Raw genomic sequence first — 17016 nt, 5'->3', positions numbered from 1 at the left:
GGACAACCACTTTGAGAAAAGTATAATCTGTTCTTAATTTACGTGGTAGACTCGGGCATTTAGGATGGGGTTGTCCATGTAGTGGACCTCCCTTTAACATTTGTGAACTATAATTGTCTCAAAGCCTAGGCCCATTGGAGTATCCTTTGGTGGGCCAAAATCTATGACCATAAAGTTGAGATACCTATCTAGTCTGATGGTTGAATTGACCTGTTTTTCATTCTAATCTGACAGTGACTGTCACAGTCTCTGAGATTCTTTGCATCGTTTTTCAATCTGAAATATGAATGACAGCTTGTCTTCATTCTTGTCTCTTGATCTGGGTGGGGTAAGGATAAAACAGGGACATAAACATGATGAAGGCCCTGTCAGTTCAGGGTCATGAAAAGTGGAGTTGAGACTTTTTTGTCATGGCAACTAAAACACAGTCAAACACACTGAAAACACCTGGTAGTAACAATCTTCATGTTCTTGTTACCAAAACAAGAGGCCTCATGGCAACGCTTGTGTGTTCTCAAAAATTAACTGCTGTGCTTCCAGATGCCATGACTCTCCAGAGCTCCAGGGCTGTGAGCTTCAGGCCATGGGAGGCTCATAGGCATCCGCTCTTTTTCATCTTGTTGCATTACATTTCTTACATTACTTATGAGGTAGGAAACATAAAAAACACACAAAGCAATGATGTAAAAAAGATATATTTATTGCAGAAAAGGATTTTTTTTCGTACACATATATATATATTTATATAGACAGAATGACATTTTAATACATTAACCATTCACTTTCAGAAAGGGGGGTAATAATATACAACCAAAATGTTGCGCTCTCTGCACTGCGAAAGGAGGATGAAATTCGTTAGTGTGAACTGGTAGCAAATAAGTTAAGTCTGAGCAACATCGGATGACATAAGCTGCCTGTAACAGTTGCATTGACCCTTGACTTTGCCTTCTAAATAAATGATTCTGGAATCAGACATAATGAGGCCATGCTCTTGGACTATTATTTCCTCGATTATAAATGGATGTATTATACATAATGCCTTAAAGGGTACTTTTCATGTTGAAAATGGTCTCCGATCTGCAGGATGTTATAAAGCAGTACGAGCTGATTAGATTAATATAGATTTTTATGGGGAAAAATTCAGTATATTTTTCATTGAATCCCCTTGTGTTTGTATGGATGAGTCCAGTACTAGTGATTGACAGTCTTCCCTGTATGACCATGCATGCAGAGTTAGCTGTCAGTCACTAGTAGCATAGTACAAGTTATACTGAATAATTTCCAGCAAACCTATATATCATGACCAAGATGTTCAGAGATCGGACTGCGTAGACAATGTGAGCTGTTCCCTTTAAACTAAGGTTTTAGTACCATATAATGGTGTGTTTTTTTAATTTTAACTTTGGTTTATTATTTTTGTATTTTATTCCTTGCCAGCAGAAGTATCCTATGACTAACAATGATGAGATATTGGCCCACATCTGCACCATAGTGTGACAGCACAATAACTCTGATGGTGTCGCTGCCAGGAGAACATGATGATATCATGCAGATTGGCAGAATATTGCTGTAGTAGAGCACTGCCTTACAATAATAGCTTGCGAGACAAGGTGGACATGTATAGCAGGAACATCTGCTAGAAGAGCTCGTTCACACATCAAATCTGTTTGGCACGTGTGCTGTCCATTATTTTTGCAGTTAGATCATGAACCCATAACAAAGAATGGACCTTCCCAGAGGAGCATTGCATGGTTTATAAGTCTCCTCACTCTGACATGCCCGGCTTGGCTTATCACTCTCTGTAAGGAGAAACGTTACCCCTTAGACCACAGTTTCTTCATACTTGAAAGATGAATGCAGCAAGAACTGCAAAAACTGACACTTGGGCCAAAAATGGGTCCAGCACACTGAAAAAAAAAATTAGGAAACATTTTTCACGAACGAGATAAAAAACTGATCTTTGAACTAAAAACCACTCACTGTTTCTTCCTCTAAGGTAGAGAAGAGATGGTAAATATACTAATGGAGTCTACGGCGTCGCATGCACTGAACTTCATACTTTTTATGGTGTACAGCATGGGGAAATTTTTATATAATAAGGCAAATTACTTGGAATTGGAAGGCAGCAAATGGTAGAGTATGGACATAAAGTGTTAAATACGTGGTCTCACATTTTTGTCTAGTGCACATTTTATACTGGGCGAGGTAATAAAAATGTTAGTGGGATAATGAGACACATGGATATGCTGCATTAGTCACGGTTGCTTCGTGCATTTTTTGTTGTTCTCCATGTTTGGAACCAGTTTCTCGCTCTTCCATCGGTGATGGCATAATCATCTTCTCTTGGTGCCAAAAATGATTTAACAGCTAAGTAATGGCTCAATTGTTTTACATATTTGGGCAATATTTGCGCAGCCAAAAATGTTGCAGTTGAGGGACAGGAAGATGATCTCATATGGACGTTTTGCTGAGCTGGTGCCATTTCACTTCAGTGTCTTAGACGCAGGATACAGCATATCTTTTCACTATTATTTTATTCATTTTTGTAATGGTGGTGTTTAATGTATTAGTAATGCATAGGGGGCACAAAAAGGACTTAAAGTGGTTTTATGGCTTTGGTTTAATAATTCTTAATTGCTATATAAATGAAAAGATGTGTAACTTTCTAAGATCATTTATGTTTCCATTCTTCACCATTTTATTATATTAGTTGGCTGTGAGGGAGTGATGACGCTATTGTTTGCATGCATAGGTTAAACTTTCTAAATAATCTGACTTGTTTCTAGCTGGAAAGTGGTTACGACTGTATAAAAGCAATGCTCTGTGAGCTAAACGCATCAGGCGTGTGGACAGACAATGCTCTGTGAGCTAAACGCATCAGGCATGTGGACAGACAATGCTCTGTGAGCTAAACACATCAGGCGTGTGGACAAGCAATGCCCTGTGAGCTAAACACATCAGGCGTGTGGACAGTCATGGTCTGTTAGCTAAACACATCTGGCGTGTGGACAAGCAATGCCCTGTGAGCTAAACACATCAGGCGTGTGGACAGACAATTCCCTGTGAGCTAAATACATCTGGCATGTGGACAGACAATGCACTGTGAGATAAACACATCCAGTGTGTGGACACACAATGCCCTGTGAGCTAAACACAAAAGAAGTCTAGGCAATGCTCTGTGAGATATACACAGCAGTCTCGGCAATGTTCTGTGATCTAAGTGTATCAGCAGTTCAGGCAATGCTTTGTTAGCTAAACACATCAGCAGTCTAGACAATGCTCTGTGAGATATCCATATTAGCAGTGTAGATAGACAGTTCTAAGTTAGATAAAGACATTAGCTGTCTACAAAAATGCTTTTTGAGCTAAATACATCAGGATTTCAAGCAATGCTCTGTGAGATAAACACCTCACTAGTCTAGAAAATGCTCTGTGAGATTAACACCTCACTAGTCTAGAAAATGCCCTGTGAACTAAGTACTTCAGCAGGCCATAAAATGCTCTTTGACATAACTGCATCAGCAGTCCAGGCAACGGTCTATGAGCTGAACACATTAGCAGTCCAGGAAATGCTCTGTGAGATAAACACATCAGAAGTCTAGAAAATGCTCTGTGAGCTAAATACACAAGTAGTCTAGGCAATGTTCTGTAAGCTGAATTAATGAAGAGCGCTGCCGAAATCTGTACTGGTTTTCTGCACTGTTTCATTCTGAAGTTCGGGCTTTTTAGGTCTCAGCTCATTGCCTTGATTGGGTACAACTGTGTCCACTTCTAAGCTGAGAGCGGGGCTAAGTATGTAGGGGTCTGCAACCTCTGAACATACACAACGTTAATATTCATGGAATAGGAATTGGTATTAAATATATAAAAAAAATTGTCAAACTTAATATTAAAAAACAGCAAACCTCTTCATCATGAATTTAAGACTTTCGTCAAGTTGCAAATTTTTGCAAATTTTTCGAAATTTTTTTATGCTAAGCCTTGTGAATTTTTCCATTTCGATTAGAGGTTGGGAAGGCAGATTTTGTGATAAGAAAAAAAAAACAATGTAACAGTATGCAATAGATACAAAAAAATCCCTGATAACCCTATTAATATATATTTTATCTATCCAACATTTAGACATTATTCTTTTATTGCTCCTTAATAAATGTACCGCATAACATCTCCTGTTACACGTCTACGGATCCTGCTGTTCTCACCGCCATCTGAGTTAATAAATTTTACACTGAATGACCATTCACAATTTACACTCGGCGCGTGTCGACCAGAGGTACAACTTGAACCTTTTGGGCCGTGGCACGAAAGCTATAACTTCAGCTACAACAGAGCCATCATATCCCACCATAGATGAAGATGTCCCACCATACTGGATGAGGTAAGAAGGTGCACCAATATGAACACCAACCTCACCCCAACCAAAGCCCAGTTACTAATATCATATCCATGGCTAATATCACTTGGTCTCATTCCTTTCAGCTTAGGTAAGCCGTTGCCTATAGACCAAACCAACTTATATAGCCATTATTATAAAGGCACAGAGCACCTGAACTAAGGGATGGGAATAGTATGGAAATACTTGTTTTGTTTCTTTTAGCAGATACTGATGACTATAGGTTAATGTCTAAGAAATATTAGGAGACACATGCACGGTTACCATCATTAATACATGCTTACCATTGATATTGTTTGTTACCCTCAAATCTGACTACACATAGCTGAGAATTGGGTTTTACCATCAATATTCATGACTTATGGTGTTTTTGGCATCAATAATATTATACTGCATTAATCATCCTACATTATCTTCATCACTACCAGAAGGACTACCTTACTTCACCGGAAAAAGAGGAGTTAATTATGTCTATGCAGGGGCTGATGAAAGTTATATACTATTAATGGGGTTTATTTCTTCACTTTAGCATCATAGGTGCCAGCATTTTTGTAGGAGGCTACGTAGCCAGTGTTTTCCACAATGGTCTCTCGGCCACTTTTGCCTTTTCCTTTCCCGGCCTCATCAAAACGCTCCTTGTGGGACCCGGTGTACTTGGTTGTATCTGTTAAACGATCCACGGCTCCGACTGCTGCAGCTTTCTATTGGAAGGAAAGATGTGAGAGAATTATGATGCTTGCCGAAAACAGAAATTGACTAATGTCTTGACGGAGATTCATTACATGCATTAAGTTGTGATTTCTCCATTTACAATTACAGTCTGAGCAGCTGTTGACTTGTGTTTGTATGGTAAAGTAGAAGGTACACAATGATGTTTCATTGAAATGATCAATAAATGGTTCAGGTAATAATGAGACTTTAAAGGGAATCTGTCAGTAGGATCAATTATCCTAAGCCAAGTATATGGGCATGTAGGCAGGACCGGTTTTAGACAAAGTGGGTCCCTGGGCAAAAGTTTAAAGTGAGGCCCTAAATGCTCACATATTGTACAATCACACAGAAACATTTCTGTTGTATTTACATGCACTGAGTTCGTGATCCACAATATTGAAGTCATTCAACGCTTTTTTCCCAGCTGAGGAAGAATGATGGGGACAGATAGTCCTCAATACAGTATAATGCAGGTTTTATATAGTACATAAAATGCAGTATAATGCAGCCCTCTCAGAGTATAATTCAGCCCCTTCAGTGTGTAATGCAGCCCCGTCAGTGTATAATGCAGCTCCCCTCAGAGTATAATGCAGCCCCCGACACAGTATAATACAGCCCACTCACAGTATAATGCTGCCCCCTCCAGTGTATAATGCAGCCCCGCACACACAGTATAATTCAGCCCCCACACAGTATAATTCAGCCCTCCCACAAACACACACACACAGTATAGCACAGCCACCCATACGCAGTATAATGCACCCCCCACGCACACAATATAAATGTCACGAGGGTACTGGGTAGACTACAGCTGATTACCCGGGCCCCTGCGATATCCCTCAGACTAGGAAAACTCTGTCTGTCCCTCTCCCAGAATTTACACTGATGGTGTGCTTGTCTGGGCCGCCAGGCCTGACCCTGACTCCTGTTTCAGCCCTATGCTGAAACCTCCACCCGCCACCCAGTGATTAGACCGCACACCAACCTCCACAGAAAGCACAGACAGGGAAAACTAAAAACGCACCACGCCGCAGACACAGGAAAACACTATAATGTGTACAGGGCAAAACAAACACAAATATAGGAATGAGAAACATGACAAAGGATAATACACCACCAGATACGATATTTCTTCTCCTAGACCACCACTCCAGACCGAGATCACCAGGCACAAGACACAAGCTATAATCAGCGACGCCCAAAGTCCAGAATGACTATTTAAAGGCCACGGGCGTGACCCAGCCTCCAACCAGATTACCAGCTAGATTAACCCCGGAAACCTAGATAAAATCTAGCCGGCGCCACTGAGCGTATAGTGGATGAAAGTGGAATTACCGCTGTCTGTCGGATGCCCTAGTGTGAATAGCGTCCGACATGACAATAATGCAGCCCCCTCAACACAGTATAATGCAGCTCCCTCCACACAGTATAATGCAGCCCCCACACAGTATAAGGCAACCCCCACACAGTATAATACAGCCACCCAAAGACAGTATAATGCAGCCCCCTTACTCACAGTATAATGCAGCCCCCAGACACAGTATAATGCAGCCACCCACAGACAGTATAATGCAGCCCCCACAAACATAGTATAGTGCAGCTTCACAAACACAGTATAGTGCAGCCCCCAAACAGAGTATAATGCAGCTCCCTTCATAGAGTATAATTAAGCCCCTTCAGCGTACAATGCTGCTCTTTCAGTGTATAATGGAGCTCCCCTCAGAGTATAATGCAGCCCCCACACACAGTATAATGCAGCCCCCACGCACAGTATAATGCAGCCCCCTCAGTGTATAATTCAGCCCCACACATAAAGTATAATTCAGCCCCCCACACAGTATAATTCAGCCCCCCCACAAACACACACAGTATAGTGCAGCAACCCACACACAGTATAATGCACCCCCATAAACACAATATAATGCAGCCCCCTCCACACAGTATAATGCAGCTTCCCACACAGTATAATGCAGCCCCCTCCACATAGTGTTATGCAGCTCTCCACACAGTATAATGCAGTCCCCTCCACACAGCATAATGCAGCCCCCCACACACACAGTATAATGCAACCCCCACAAACAGTATAATGCAGCCCCACACACAGTATAATACAGCCACCCAAAGACAGTATAATGCAGCCCCCACACAGTATAATGAAGCCCCATCCACATACAGTATAATGCAGCCCCCTCCACACACAGTATAATGCAGCCCCACACAGTATAATACAGCCACCCAAAGACAGTATAATGCAGCCCCATTACTCACAGTATAATGCAGCCCCCCACACAGTATAATGAAGCCCCATCCACATACAGTATAATGCAGCCCCCCACACACAGTATAATATAGCCCCCCACATACACAGTACAGTGCCATCCCCCACACACAGTACAGTGCAGCCCCTCACACACACTATAGTCCAGCCCTCTACATGCACATTATTGTGCAGTCCCCCACACGCACAGTATAATGCAGCCCCCCCACATACAGTAGAGTGCAGCCCCCCACACACAGTATAGTGCAGCCCATACACAGTATAGTGCAGCCCCCCCCACACATTACAGTGCAGCCCGCCACATACAGTATAGTGCAGCCCCCACATACACAGTATTGTGCAGTCCACCCACACACAGTATTGTGCAGTCCCCTACGCACAGTATAATACAGACCCCACACGCACAGTATAGTGCAGCCCACCCCACACAGTATAGTGCAGCCCGCTACACAGTAAAATGAAGCAACCCAACACACGGTATAATGCAGCCCCCCCACAGTATAGCCCAGTCCCCACAATCAGTATAACTCAGCCCACACACACACAGTATAGTGCAGCCCACTACACACAGTATAGTGCAGCCCTCACACACAGTATAATGCAGCACACACACACTATAATTCATACACACACACACAAACTCACACAATACTTACCTCTCCTCCTCATTCCCCTGCTGCTCTGGCTTCTGAAGCTCATCTCATCAGCTCCACTGCGGGCACACGCTGCTGAGTCAGAGGGGGGGTGATGGGAGAGGGAATGTCATCTGACATCTCTCTCCTCCATCACTGCTTTCAACTGTATCAGCATGTATGATGCCGAGGTTGAATGTGCAATATAGGGGGGTGGCGCCGGGCCCCTCTTACTCATGGGCCCCATAGCGGCCATTCACTGGAGGCCCCTGGAGGAGCGAGGGCCCTAGGCAACTGTCTAGTCTGCCTGCCCCTAACACCGGCCATGCATATAGATCATAGAAATTTGAACCAAAGGATCCAGAGAAATCCACCTTTTGCTTAATATGTAAATGATCTATTAAGATCTGTAAGAGGGACATAGATTTCCCCGAGAATCTGCCTCCAGAGCTTAATTTAAATAAAGGAGGTGTTATCAGTGTGAGACATGTAGACCAGGAGAGAAGACTGTCAGTTATTATATATCTCACACTTAACGTTCATTTATAATAAGCTCTGCAGTAAAGTACGGAGATCAGACTGTCAGTCAGTCCATGTCTCACACTGGTAACTCCCCTTTAGTTTAAAATAGGCTCTGGAGGCAGAATCTCAGGGAGATCTATGTCTGACCAAAAAATTGCAACAGCTCATGAGAAAAAATATGATTTTCTCAGGAATAAAACATTGGTTCCCAGATATCAATCTATTCAATCTTTTATGACCTGAATGCCCATATGGACAGCTTCTGCGCACTGACTCCCTGGGGGCCTACTCGTGGCCTCCTGGAGTCCTGTATTTCCTCCCTGTCCTGTCCGTCCCTGTCTGTCCTCGCAAACAGACTGTCTGCACTAACTGAACTCACTCCGCCTCCAAACCGGGATCTTTATCCAGGGAAGCTGCTCTAAAACAGAGATTCGAGCTCCCCCTCGTGGTCTGGATTTGGAAGGTGTTGTGTGTGTGATAACCTACCAAAGGGATTCCCACTTGTCTCCAGACATAGCACTACCCTCCCCGAGAGGAAGGCAGCGCTACTGTGGTACCCGAACTCCTGGGGTGCCACAGCATCACCGTGTATGCTCAACCACCAATTAATTGAAGCCTGTCCGCACTGGAGTCTTACAGGGGCCCAGGATTCTCTTTTCTAGTGACTGGAGGATGCAGCATTGTGGCCCCCATCACTATTGTGGAAAGACTTCTTTAACCAGTCATTGATTCCAAATATGCCATTCCTCCAAGAACCAATGAAGCTAAGTCACTTGCATTGTTGTTGTAATTTACAGTATACTTTGTTTACCAGTTTACTTTGTAATTTTTTTTCTTCTGAACATGAATATTTTTCTTAATTAAATGAGTGTTTATGCATGTAGTGTAGTGTGAATGTATTAATTTACTCACATACCGCTGCTTTCTCCAGGGTCCAGCGTTGTTCTGCTCCTCTTCTCAGTGACGTCACTGATCTTCAGACTCCTCCAGTCCTCCAGATCACACTGAGCTCTGCATTATCCAGAAGTGCCTTTTACGATGTAAGTTTATGGAGCATTAGACCGAGGCTCTATAGATTGACATTGTAAAAGAGACTTCCGGCTCACACACAGAGCATAGAGTGAGCCAGAGATTGTGAAGAGCGGTGATGTCACTGAGAAGAGGAGCAGAGCAGCACTGGACACCGGAGAAAGCAGCAGTATGTGAGTATATTAATACTCTGACATTATACACTATGCACATATACACATATTTAAAGAAGAAAGTATTCATGGGAGGGCTTCTTTAAAAGGATTGTGTGGGACTTGACAATTGAGGACCTCTCCAAAGGATGCTGAATTCTGCTGGTTATCTCCTATTCAAATAAATGGGAGATAAGGCTAGGTTCACATTGCGTTATGGCTGTATGTTAAACGGACTACGTTACACTGTGGCATAACGCTGTGTAACGTAGTCCGTTAACGCCGCCATTGAAAGCAATGTCGGACGGCGATGTGCCGTCATTGAGTGACGGACCCGAGACGCGGGCTGCAGTGTTTCCGGGTCCGTCACTGCTAGCGCAGATGGAGCTAGCAGATGCTCCATCTGTGCTAGCGCTGTGCCAAAGTCGGCACTTGCGTTAGCGTAGTCCGTTAGCGTATGCACTGAACGGACTGCACTAACGCAATGTGAACCTAGCCTAACCTCCAATGCTCAGTAGCAACCATTAGGCAATGTACGAGGCTGATTTTTTCCAGGCTTGTAAGGTTTATATTTTTTCACATGTCCAGTACTCATCCGTTAGAACAGATCCAACAGCAATCCGTTGACAAAAAAGTTACGCAGCGACAACTTTTTTGTCCAACTAAAAAAAAAAATACTGACTTCAATTGGATCCTTTTTTTAACATTGAAGTCTATGGAAAGCTGATCCACTAATTAGCCATCCGCTACTTTCCATTTGAAACGGATCCAGTAAGCAAAAAGCTTTTCAAATGGAAGAAAAACGGATGGCTATTTAACAGATCTGTTTTCCACAGACTTCAATGTTAAAACATGGATCCAGTTGAAATCGTTGTTTTTCAGCTGGACATTTGCTGGTATTTGCAATATTCGCCAAACACAGCCGAACATTGTTGGAGTCAATGGGACTAGAGTTGAGCGAATATGTTCGAAACCGATCATCAAACATAAATTTGGCAAGAATAGGGTGCAAAAAATGGCATAAATATGGCAAATTCGGATTCGGAAATCGTTTCCGAACATATTCGCTCAACTCTAGTAACAATATCTGAATTTCAGTCAAAAAAATCCTCATGTTTAATGTAGCGCCACCACCGCCGCAGGGCCGAGGGGTACCCGGTACCGGGCCTACGAGTCTCTGCTTCTGGGGGTTGTCACGGCGGCTAGGCCCCGGTCCGTGACCCTGCCGTGGGGCGCACAGTGAATAATAGGTGTGGATGTTGGTGGTGCAGTTGTGGGGTGCAGGTCGCGGTGAATAATGAGGACACCAGGTTGCAGTCTCTTTACCTCTTTACTGGAGATCTCTGAGTCCTCAGTCCAGAATATGGTTCACCAGGCTGCGCAAGTCCGGCCGGTCCAATGGCACCTCCAGAGTTCACTTCACAGGTGGAAATCGGTGCCTTCCTTCTTAGCGCTATGTGTTGTAGTCCTTCCCTGCTGTGCTTACGGAAAGTACCCCACAACCGTTGTGTCTGTTTCTTAAGTTCCCTCACAACTCGATTAAATGATGTTCTTCTAATCTTCCGTCCCTTCCTGATGTTACAGTTAGAACGGCACCCGTTTGTCGGATAGGCCTGGAGTTCTTCCGGGACCCTAGAGACGCCCCTCTCCCGCAATTGCCTCCCAAGACTTCATAGGTGATATGTGTTAGACAGCCCGCCTTAAACTGACTGTCCTGCCGCTGTTTAGAGTATTGCTTGAAGCTGGTTATTGTAATACTCCCTCGGCGTTCCGGCCACCGGTAGTGCGCCTCAGTAGGGTGTTGCTCCGGTCTTACAGCACGACCCCTACTGGCATTCTCCTATTGCTTGATCTCGTTTCTCACTCAGCACAATCTATCTCGCTTCTAGTCCTTTCTTGGGTCCCGCCGCTTCCCGGAGCTGGCGCGGACCCGTTACGTTCTTTCAATGCCAAGCCTCTGTCAGGATCCCACCCCTGACAGAGACCCTACTGTCTCTTCCTCCACAACATCCTCTGCCACTAGGTGTTGCTTCGTCCAATCCAGTCAGCTTTCTGATCTAACTTCCTGCCTGACCCCCAGTTTACCCACTATGGTGGGGAGTGGCCTAATGAATAGAACCCTTAGCTCCCCCCGGAGGCCCAGCTGTGAAATGTATTGGTGTCTGTGATACCTGATCAGATGAACTCCTTCAGTGCCATCGGACGCACCGCAGCTCCCCTTAGTGGCGGAGCCACAGTACTGCAACGACCAGGACTCTGGGGCGCTGCACTCCCCCCTGGTTAAACACAGTACTCCGGGACTGGGAAGAAAACAACAATACAAGTTAGCAAAAAGACATACAATTTTGTTGAGTGCAATAACAATAAGCATATTTGAACAGGCTTCCCTTTATGGGAGGTAAGGACACTTAAACGTTACAAACATAGTAAAATATCATAGCAACATGCTATAATTAACTTCTGTTACCCAACCGGGTATTCTACTAAGTGCAAAATTGTTGAACAATAATTTAACATTGCCTTTAAGGACATACACTCTGAATCCACTAAAGACCTTCCTATAATCACATTATAAGGTAATTTAACTTCTTCATTCTCCTTCTTTAAATCTGCAGGACCGCCTGTCCTATCGGCACCAGACCTACTGCCTCTCCTTTCAGTTACAGGACCGCCCCGTTCAGCCAGGGCCTACTGCCTTTTCAACTACTATACACAGTATAGAACATAACATTGCTTTCAGTTTAAGAGCACTGAGTCATCTCTACTTGACTCCTATCAGGACTCAGGGTTTACCTTCTATCCTAACTTTCTATCAGCATTATCAAAACATTTTCTATCAAACATTAAGCCTTCTCATTATCTTTCTTCCTTTCATGCATGCTGGACACCACACCTATCCCTACGGGTCCACTGCATCCTTCTTCTATCTTTCACCTTTTACTTCTCAGAGCACATTATCAGTATTTCTTCACATTTAACTAATTAAACACATATAACTTTTCTCATATAAACATTATCATCACGTTCTTCGGTTAAGACATTATTGCTTCCGGTCTTAAAGCAATATCACGGTTTAAGCGCAACAAATGAACATCCCCTTTAAGAGGGGACCAAGTCTCTGTGAGGTAGCGTGTCTTCCCAAGCTACCAGTCCATACTCAGCAAAGGTTCCAGTGCGGTATCTTCGCAAAGAGTCTTTGAGTAAAACCAGTAGGGAGCGCCTTTAAGAAGGTGCAAACTATATACAGGAAAAAGTTTGTATCATGCACGGTCCATGATTACTGCAGTTCTTTCAATCTTGTGCAAACTTGAAGAAAGACAAACAAAACAAAACACTAGGGATCCCGGGTCAACAAAAGGATCCCTTTAAAAGTTAACCCTTTACGGGTATAGCAACAAAGTAGTGGAACAGTAACTATTTACAGATTCAGGGTATCGAGGTTTATTCTTCTAAAGCTGGAGGCGGTCTTTGTCCCCCAGCCAACGTGGCACCCGTACTGGTAGTTGGTCTCTCCGATGCCATCAGATCAACCGGTGCCTGGATTTGAAGGCTAATCCTGCTTGCGAGTTCGGTAGCCACTACAAGACGTACCGTGGTGATGGGGACGAGGTCCGGCAAATCGGGATCAGTCATGATCGGGACAACAGGGGGCGCTCTCTCAGGTTCACACCGTCGAACGTTCCGGGCACACCATCCTTGTGCACTCCGATGGCGGGTGTAAGTCACCTGATCCCCTCTTTGTAACGGATCACCATTTCGACTGCAGCAGGGGGTCTTCACATTATAGCTAGTGACGAAGACATCAGTTGGTAGCCCCGGTTCCTGTATGGAGCCCCATCCCCTCTTCGGGTGGTAGGCCAGTACAGTTCCCCGCTTTACCACGTCTTTCCTGCTGGGAGCAGACTTCTTACGTTGCGTGTCAGGTGGTTCGGTCTCGTCCCGATCTTTCCAGTGTTGGATCAGACATTGCTTATACTGCTCCCAGGTAAGTACCGCAAGGGTGAGGCCATCCTCCCGGGTCCCATTCGGCCCGGTCCAGGGGGTGTCCCACCGAAGGATCACCCCGTCTAGGCCCACACCTATGGGTTCTCCCACCTTGGTTGGTAGCGGCGGCACTAGCTTCCCCATCGCGTTGGAGGTGAGGATAACCCGCTCCACCAAGAAGGGACGATCATTGCCGGGGTGGGGAGCGGTCACGGGAGTGGGATCGATCAGGGGAGTAGGGATGTCGTCCATACCTGCGCCTGATGTGATTCCACCGATGTCGCTCAGGTCCGTTGACAAGGACACTGGAATCGGCTGCGGCCCGGACCACGGCTCCTCCGGAGTCATCTCTTGACGTAACTCCGCCCTCCATGATTCCGTGACTAGGATAGGCAGGCTCGGCTCCTCCACTGGTTTCCCCAAGGAGTCCAGGTCCCTCACCGGCGGTGGACGCGAGTCCTCTCCTGATGGGTGCGGACAAACCGGGATCACCTCGCCGTTGTTCGGGCACCTGCTGTTCATCGTCGCTGTCCGACATTCGCCGGCAATGCATGCATCTGACTCTGCCATTTCTCCAAGGTCGAGGTCCTCCTTCACCTCGTTCCCACCATCGCAAGTCAGGGGGCGGTTCTCTGCTTTGAGGCAGGTCATCACTTTGCAACAAGAGGCGCAGGGGGCGATCACCGCTTCTGGCGCCACTTTGGTAGTCCCATCCCATGGCACGCCCTCCTGCTTCTCTGGCGTAGCAATGGCGGCGGTTTTTGGCGGGAACTTTTGGCGGTAAATGGCGCAGCACAGTCTTTGCAATAAAGTACAGTCCAAGCACAACAAATTACAGTTCCAAGGCACACATGACCTGATTCTTCAGGCTTAAGTAGATCCTGTTCGTGACGCCAAATTGTAGCGCCCCCACCGCCGCAGGGCCGAGGGGTACCCGGTACCGGGCCTACGAGTCTCTGCTTCTGGGGGTTGTCACGGCGGCTAGGCCCCGGTCCGTGACCCTGCCGTGGGGCGCACAGTGAATAATAGGTGTGGATGTTGGTGGTGCAGTTGTGGGGTGCAGGTCGCGGTGAATAACGAGGACACCAGGTTGCAGTCTCTTTACCTCTTTACTGGAGATCTCTGAGTCCTCAGTCCAGAATATGGTTCACCAGGCTGCGCAAGTCCGGCCGGTCCAATGGCACCTCCAGAGTTCACTTCACAGGTGGAAATCGGTGCCTTCCTTCTTAGCGCTATGTGTTGTAGTCCTTCCCTGCTGTGCTTACGGAAAGTACCCCACAACCGTTGTGTCTGTTTCTTAAGTTCCCTCACAACTCGATTAAATGATGTTCTTCTAATCTTCCGTCCCTTCCTGATGTTACAGTTAGAACGGCACCCGTTTGTCGGATAGGCCTGGAGTTCTTCCAGGACCCTAGAGACGCCCCTCTCCCGCAATTGCCTCCCAAGACTTCATAGGTGATATGTGTTAGACAGCCCGCCTTAAACTGACTGTCCTGCCGCTGTTTAGAGTATTGCTTGAAGCTGGTTATTGTAATACTCCCTCGGCGTTCCGGCCACCGGTAGTGCGCCTCAGTAGGGTGTTGCTCCGGTCTTACAGCACGACCCCTACTGGTATTCTCCTATTGCTTGATCTCGTTTCTCACTCAGCACAATCTATCTCGCTTCTAGTCCTTTCTTGGGTCCCGCCGCTTCCCGGAGCTGGCGCGGACCCGTTACGTTCTTTCAATGCCAAGCCTCTGTCAGGATCCCACCCCTGACAGAGACCCTACTGTCTCTTCCTCCACAACATCCTCTGCCACTAGGTGTTGCTTCGTCCAATCCAGTCAGCTTTCTGATCTAACTTCCTGCCTGACCCCCAGTTTACCCACTATGGTGGGGAGTGGCCTAATGAATAGAACCCTTAGCTCCCCCCGGAGGCCCAGCTGTGAAATGTATTGGTGTCTGTGATACCTGATCAGATGAACTCCTTCAGTGCCATCGGACGCACCACAGCTCCCCTTAGTGGCGGAGCCACAGTACTGCAACGACCAGGACTCTGGGGCGCTGCATTTAACCCTTTGCATTAACATATAACAGATTTCAAATCTACAGCACATTGGTTAGTTTTTTCCTTTGCAAATTTTCATAAAATCTAATCCACAATGTTAGTCTTGTAATATGCAGCAGATTCACATTCTGCATTTCACTGTATATCCATCCTGTGTGAACATACCCCTGATTTTCCACAAAATGTTGTGTGTGTCCCCTTATGATACTGCATGGATTTTTTTACTGTTGGAGGTTTCTTTGCAGGAAAATAGCTTAATTCAAATTACCCAATTCTGCTGACTTCTGACATTTTTGGAAGCAAGGTCTTTACATAAAATAGTATAAAATAATCTAATGTAGGAAAAATGGTCTCACTGTATATAAAAGCTCAGCTAAGCTCTTACGGGTATGTCGGGCTACAAGCTGGTTGAAACCAGCCAACTTGTAACCGTGAGTGGCTGTAATTCTGGATCAGGGCACATTCAGGACACTCAGCGCATTAGGCCACGTTCACACGTTCAGTATTTGGTCAGTATTTGTTATACAAAATCAGAAGTAAAGAGTAAAAGTAGAAACATGTCATCTCGTCACCATTTTTTGCCCACTCTCAGTTTTGGCTTACAAATACTGTTGAACAAACTCACCAAATACTGACCGCGAGACCTAGTAGTGATGATGCCTGTGTATACGGCACACTATGCATATGGTCTTTGGAGCTGAACTGGTAACACATTGGGCATATTCACTTACCGTGACTCCAGAGCTTACAGGTTCTTTCCCAGACACAAGTTTGTAGATAGAATCGTAGGCGTCTTCTTTACTCTTTCCTTTAAACCTTTTTCCCGATAATTCTTCTAGTGCCTTCTTAAACTCTTCGTAGTTGATAACCCTTGCTGACTTAGCTCTGCAAGTCAAGAAATAAGGTTACCATGTAGAAGATGTCACCTTATTGGCTGTGCTTGTCTCTACAGTATTACCGTTTGAGGTCTACTTTTTCTGTGATGTGAAATGCTCTACTCAGACTTAATAGTTATAACAAATCCATTAAGATGGAGAAAGATCCAATTTCTAACAGATTCAAAAGAACCTTGATTAACTTTACACAATTTTATAGAGTTTGTCATAGTCATCAGTTTTGGCTACTGCATATTATGTCACATTTATATTGATTACTGTGCTTGTAAATTATGAATTTGTAAATTTTTGTTGATTTTTGTTTTGTTACTGCCATATTGTACAGCTCCAAATGTAATTTGCATTGAGTTAGGATAATTTTTTTTACTAAAA

At 45.0% G+C, this 17016-nt stretch overlaps 1 protein-coding gene across 3 annotated transcripts in view; it reads right to left on the bottom strand.

Moving 5' to 3' along the window:
* Positions 1-684: 684 nt before the first annotated feature.
* Positions 685-17016, bottom strand: part of TPPP3 (tubulin polymerization promoting protein family member 3) — a 28029-nt gene continuing 11697 nt past the window's right edge. For 2 of the 3 annotated variants that reach the window (XM_077288198.1, XM_077288197.1), the window contains exons 4-5: positions 16480-16633; positions 685-5094 (exon numbers count right to left, since the gene is read on the bottom strand). In XM_077288198.1, the coding sequence (XP_077144313.1) occupies positions 4906-5094; positions 16480-16633 (343 nt within the window). In that variant the 3' untranslated portion in view covers positions 685-4905. The remainder of the gene's footprint in view (positions 5095-16479; positions 16634-17016) is intronic. The other variant, XR_013221625.1, reaches the window with a different exon arrangement.

This window comes from Ranitomeya variabilis, chromosome 2 (genome assembly GCF_051348905.1).
Source record: "Ranitomeya variabilis isolate aRanVar5 chromosome 2, aRanVar5.hap1, whole genome shotgun sequence".
In the NCBI taxonomy this organism is placed as follows: Eukaryota; Metazoa; Chordata; class Amphibia; order Anura; family Dendrobatidae; genus Ranitomeya; species Ranitomeya variabilis.
Note: the sequence above shows the minus strand (reverse complement) of the source record. Positions and strands in the feature narration are given on the sequence as shown.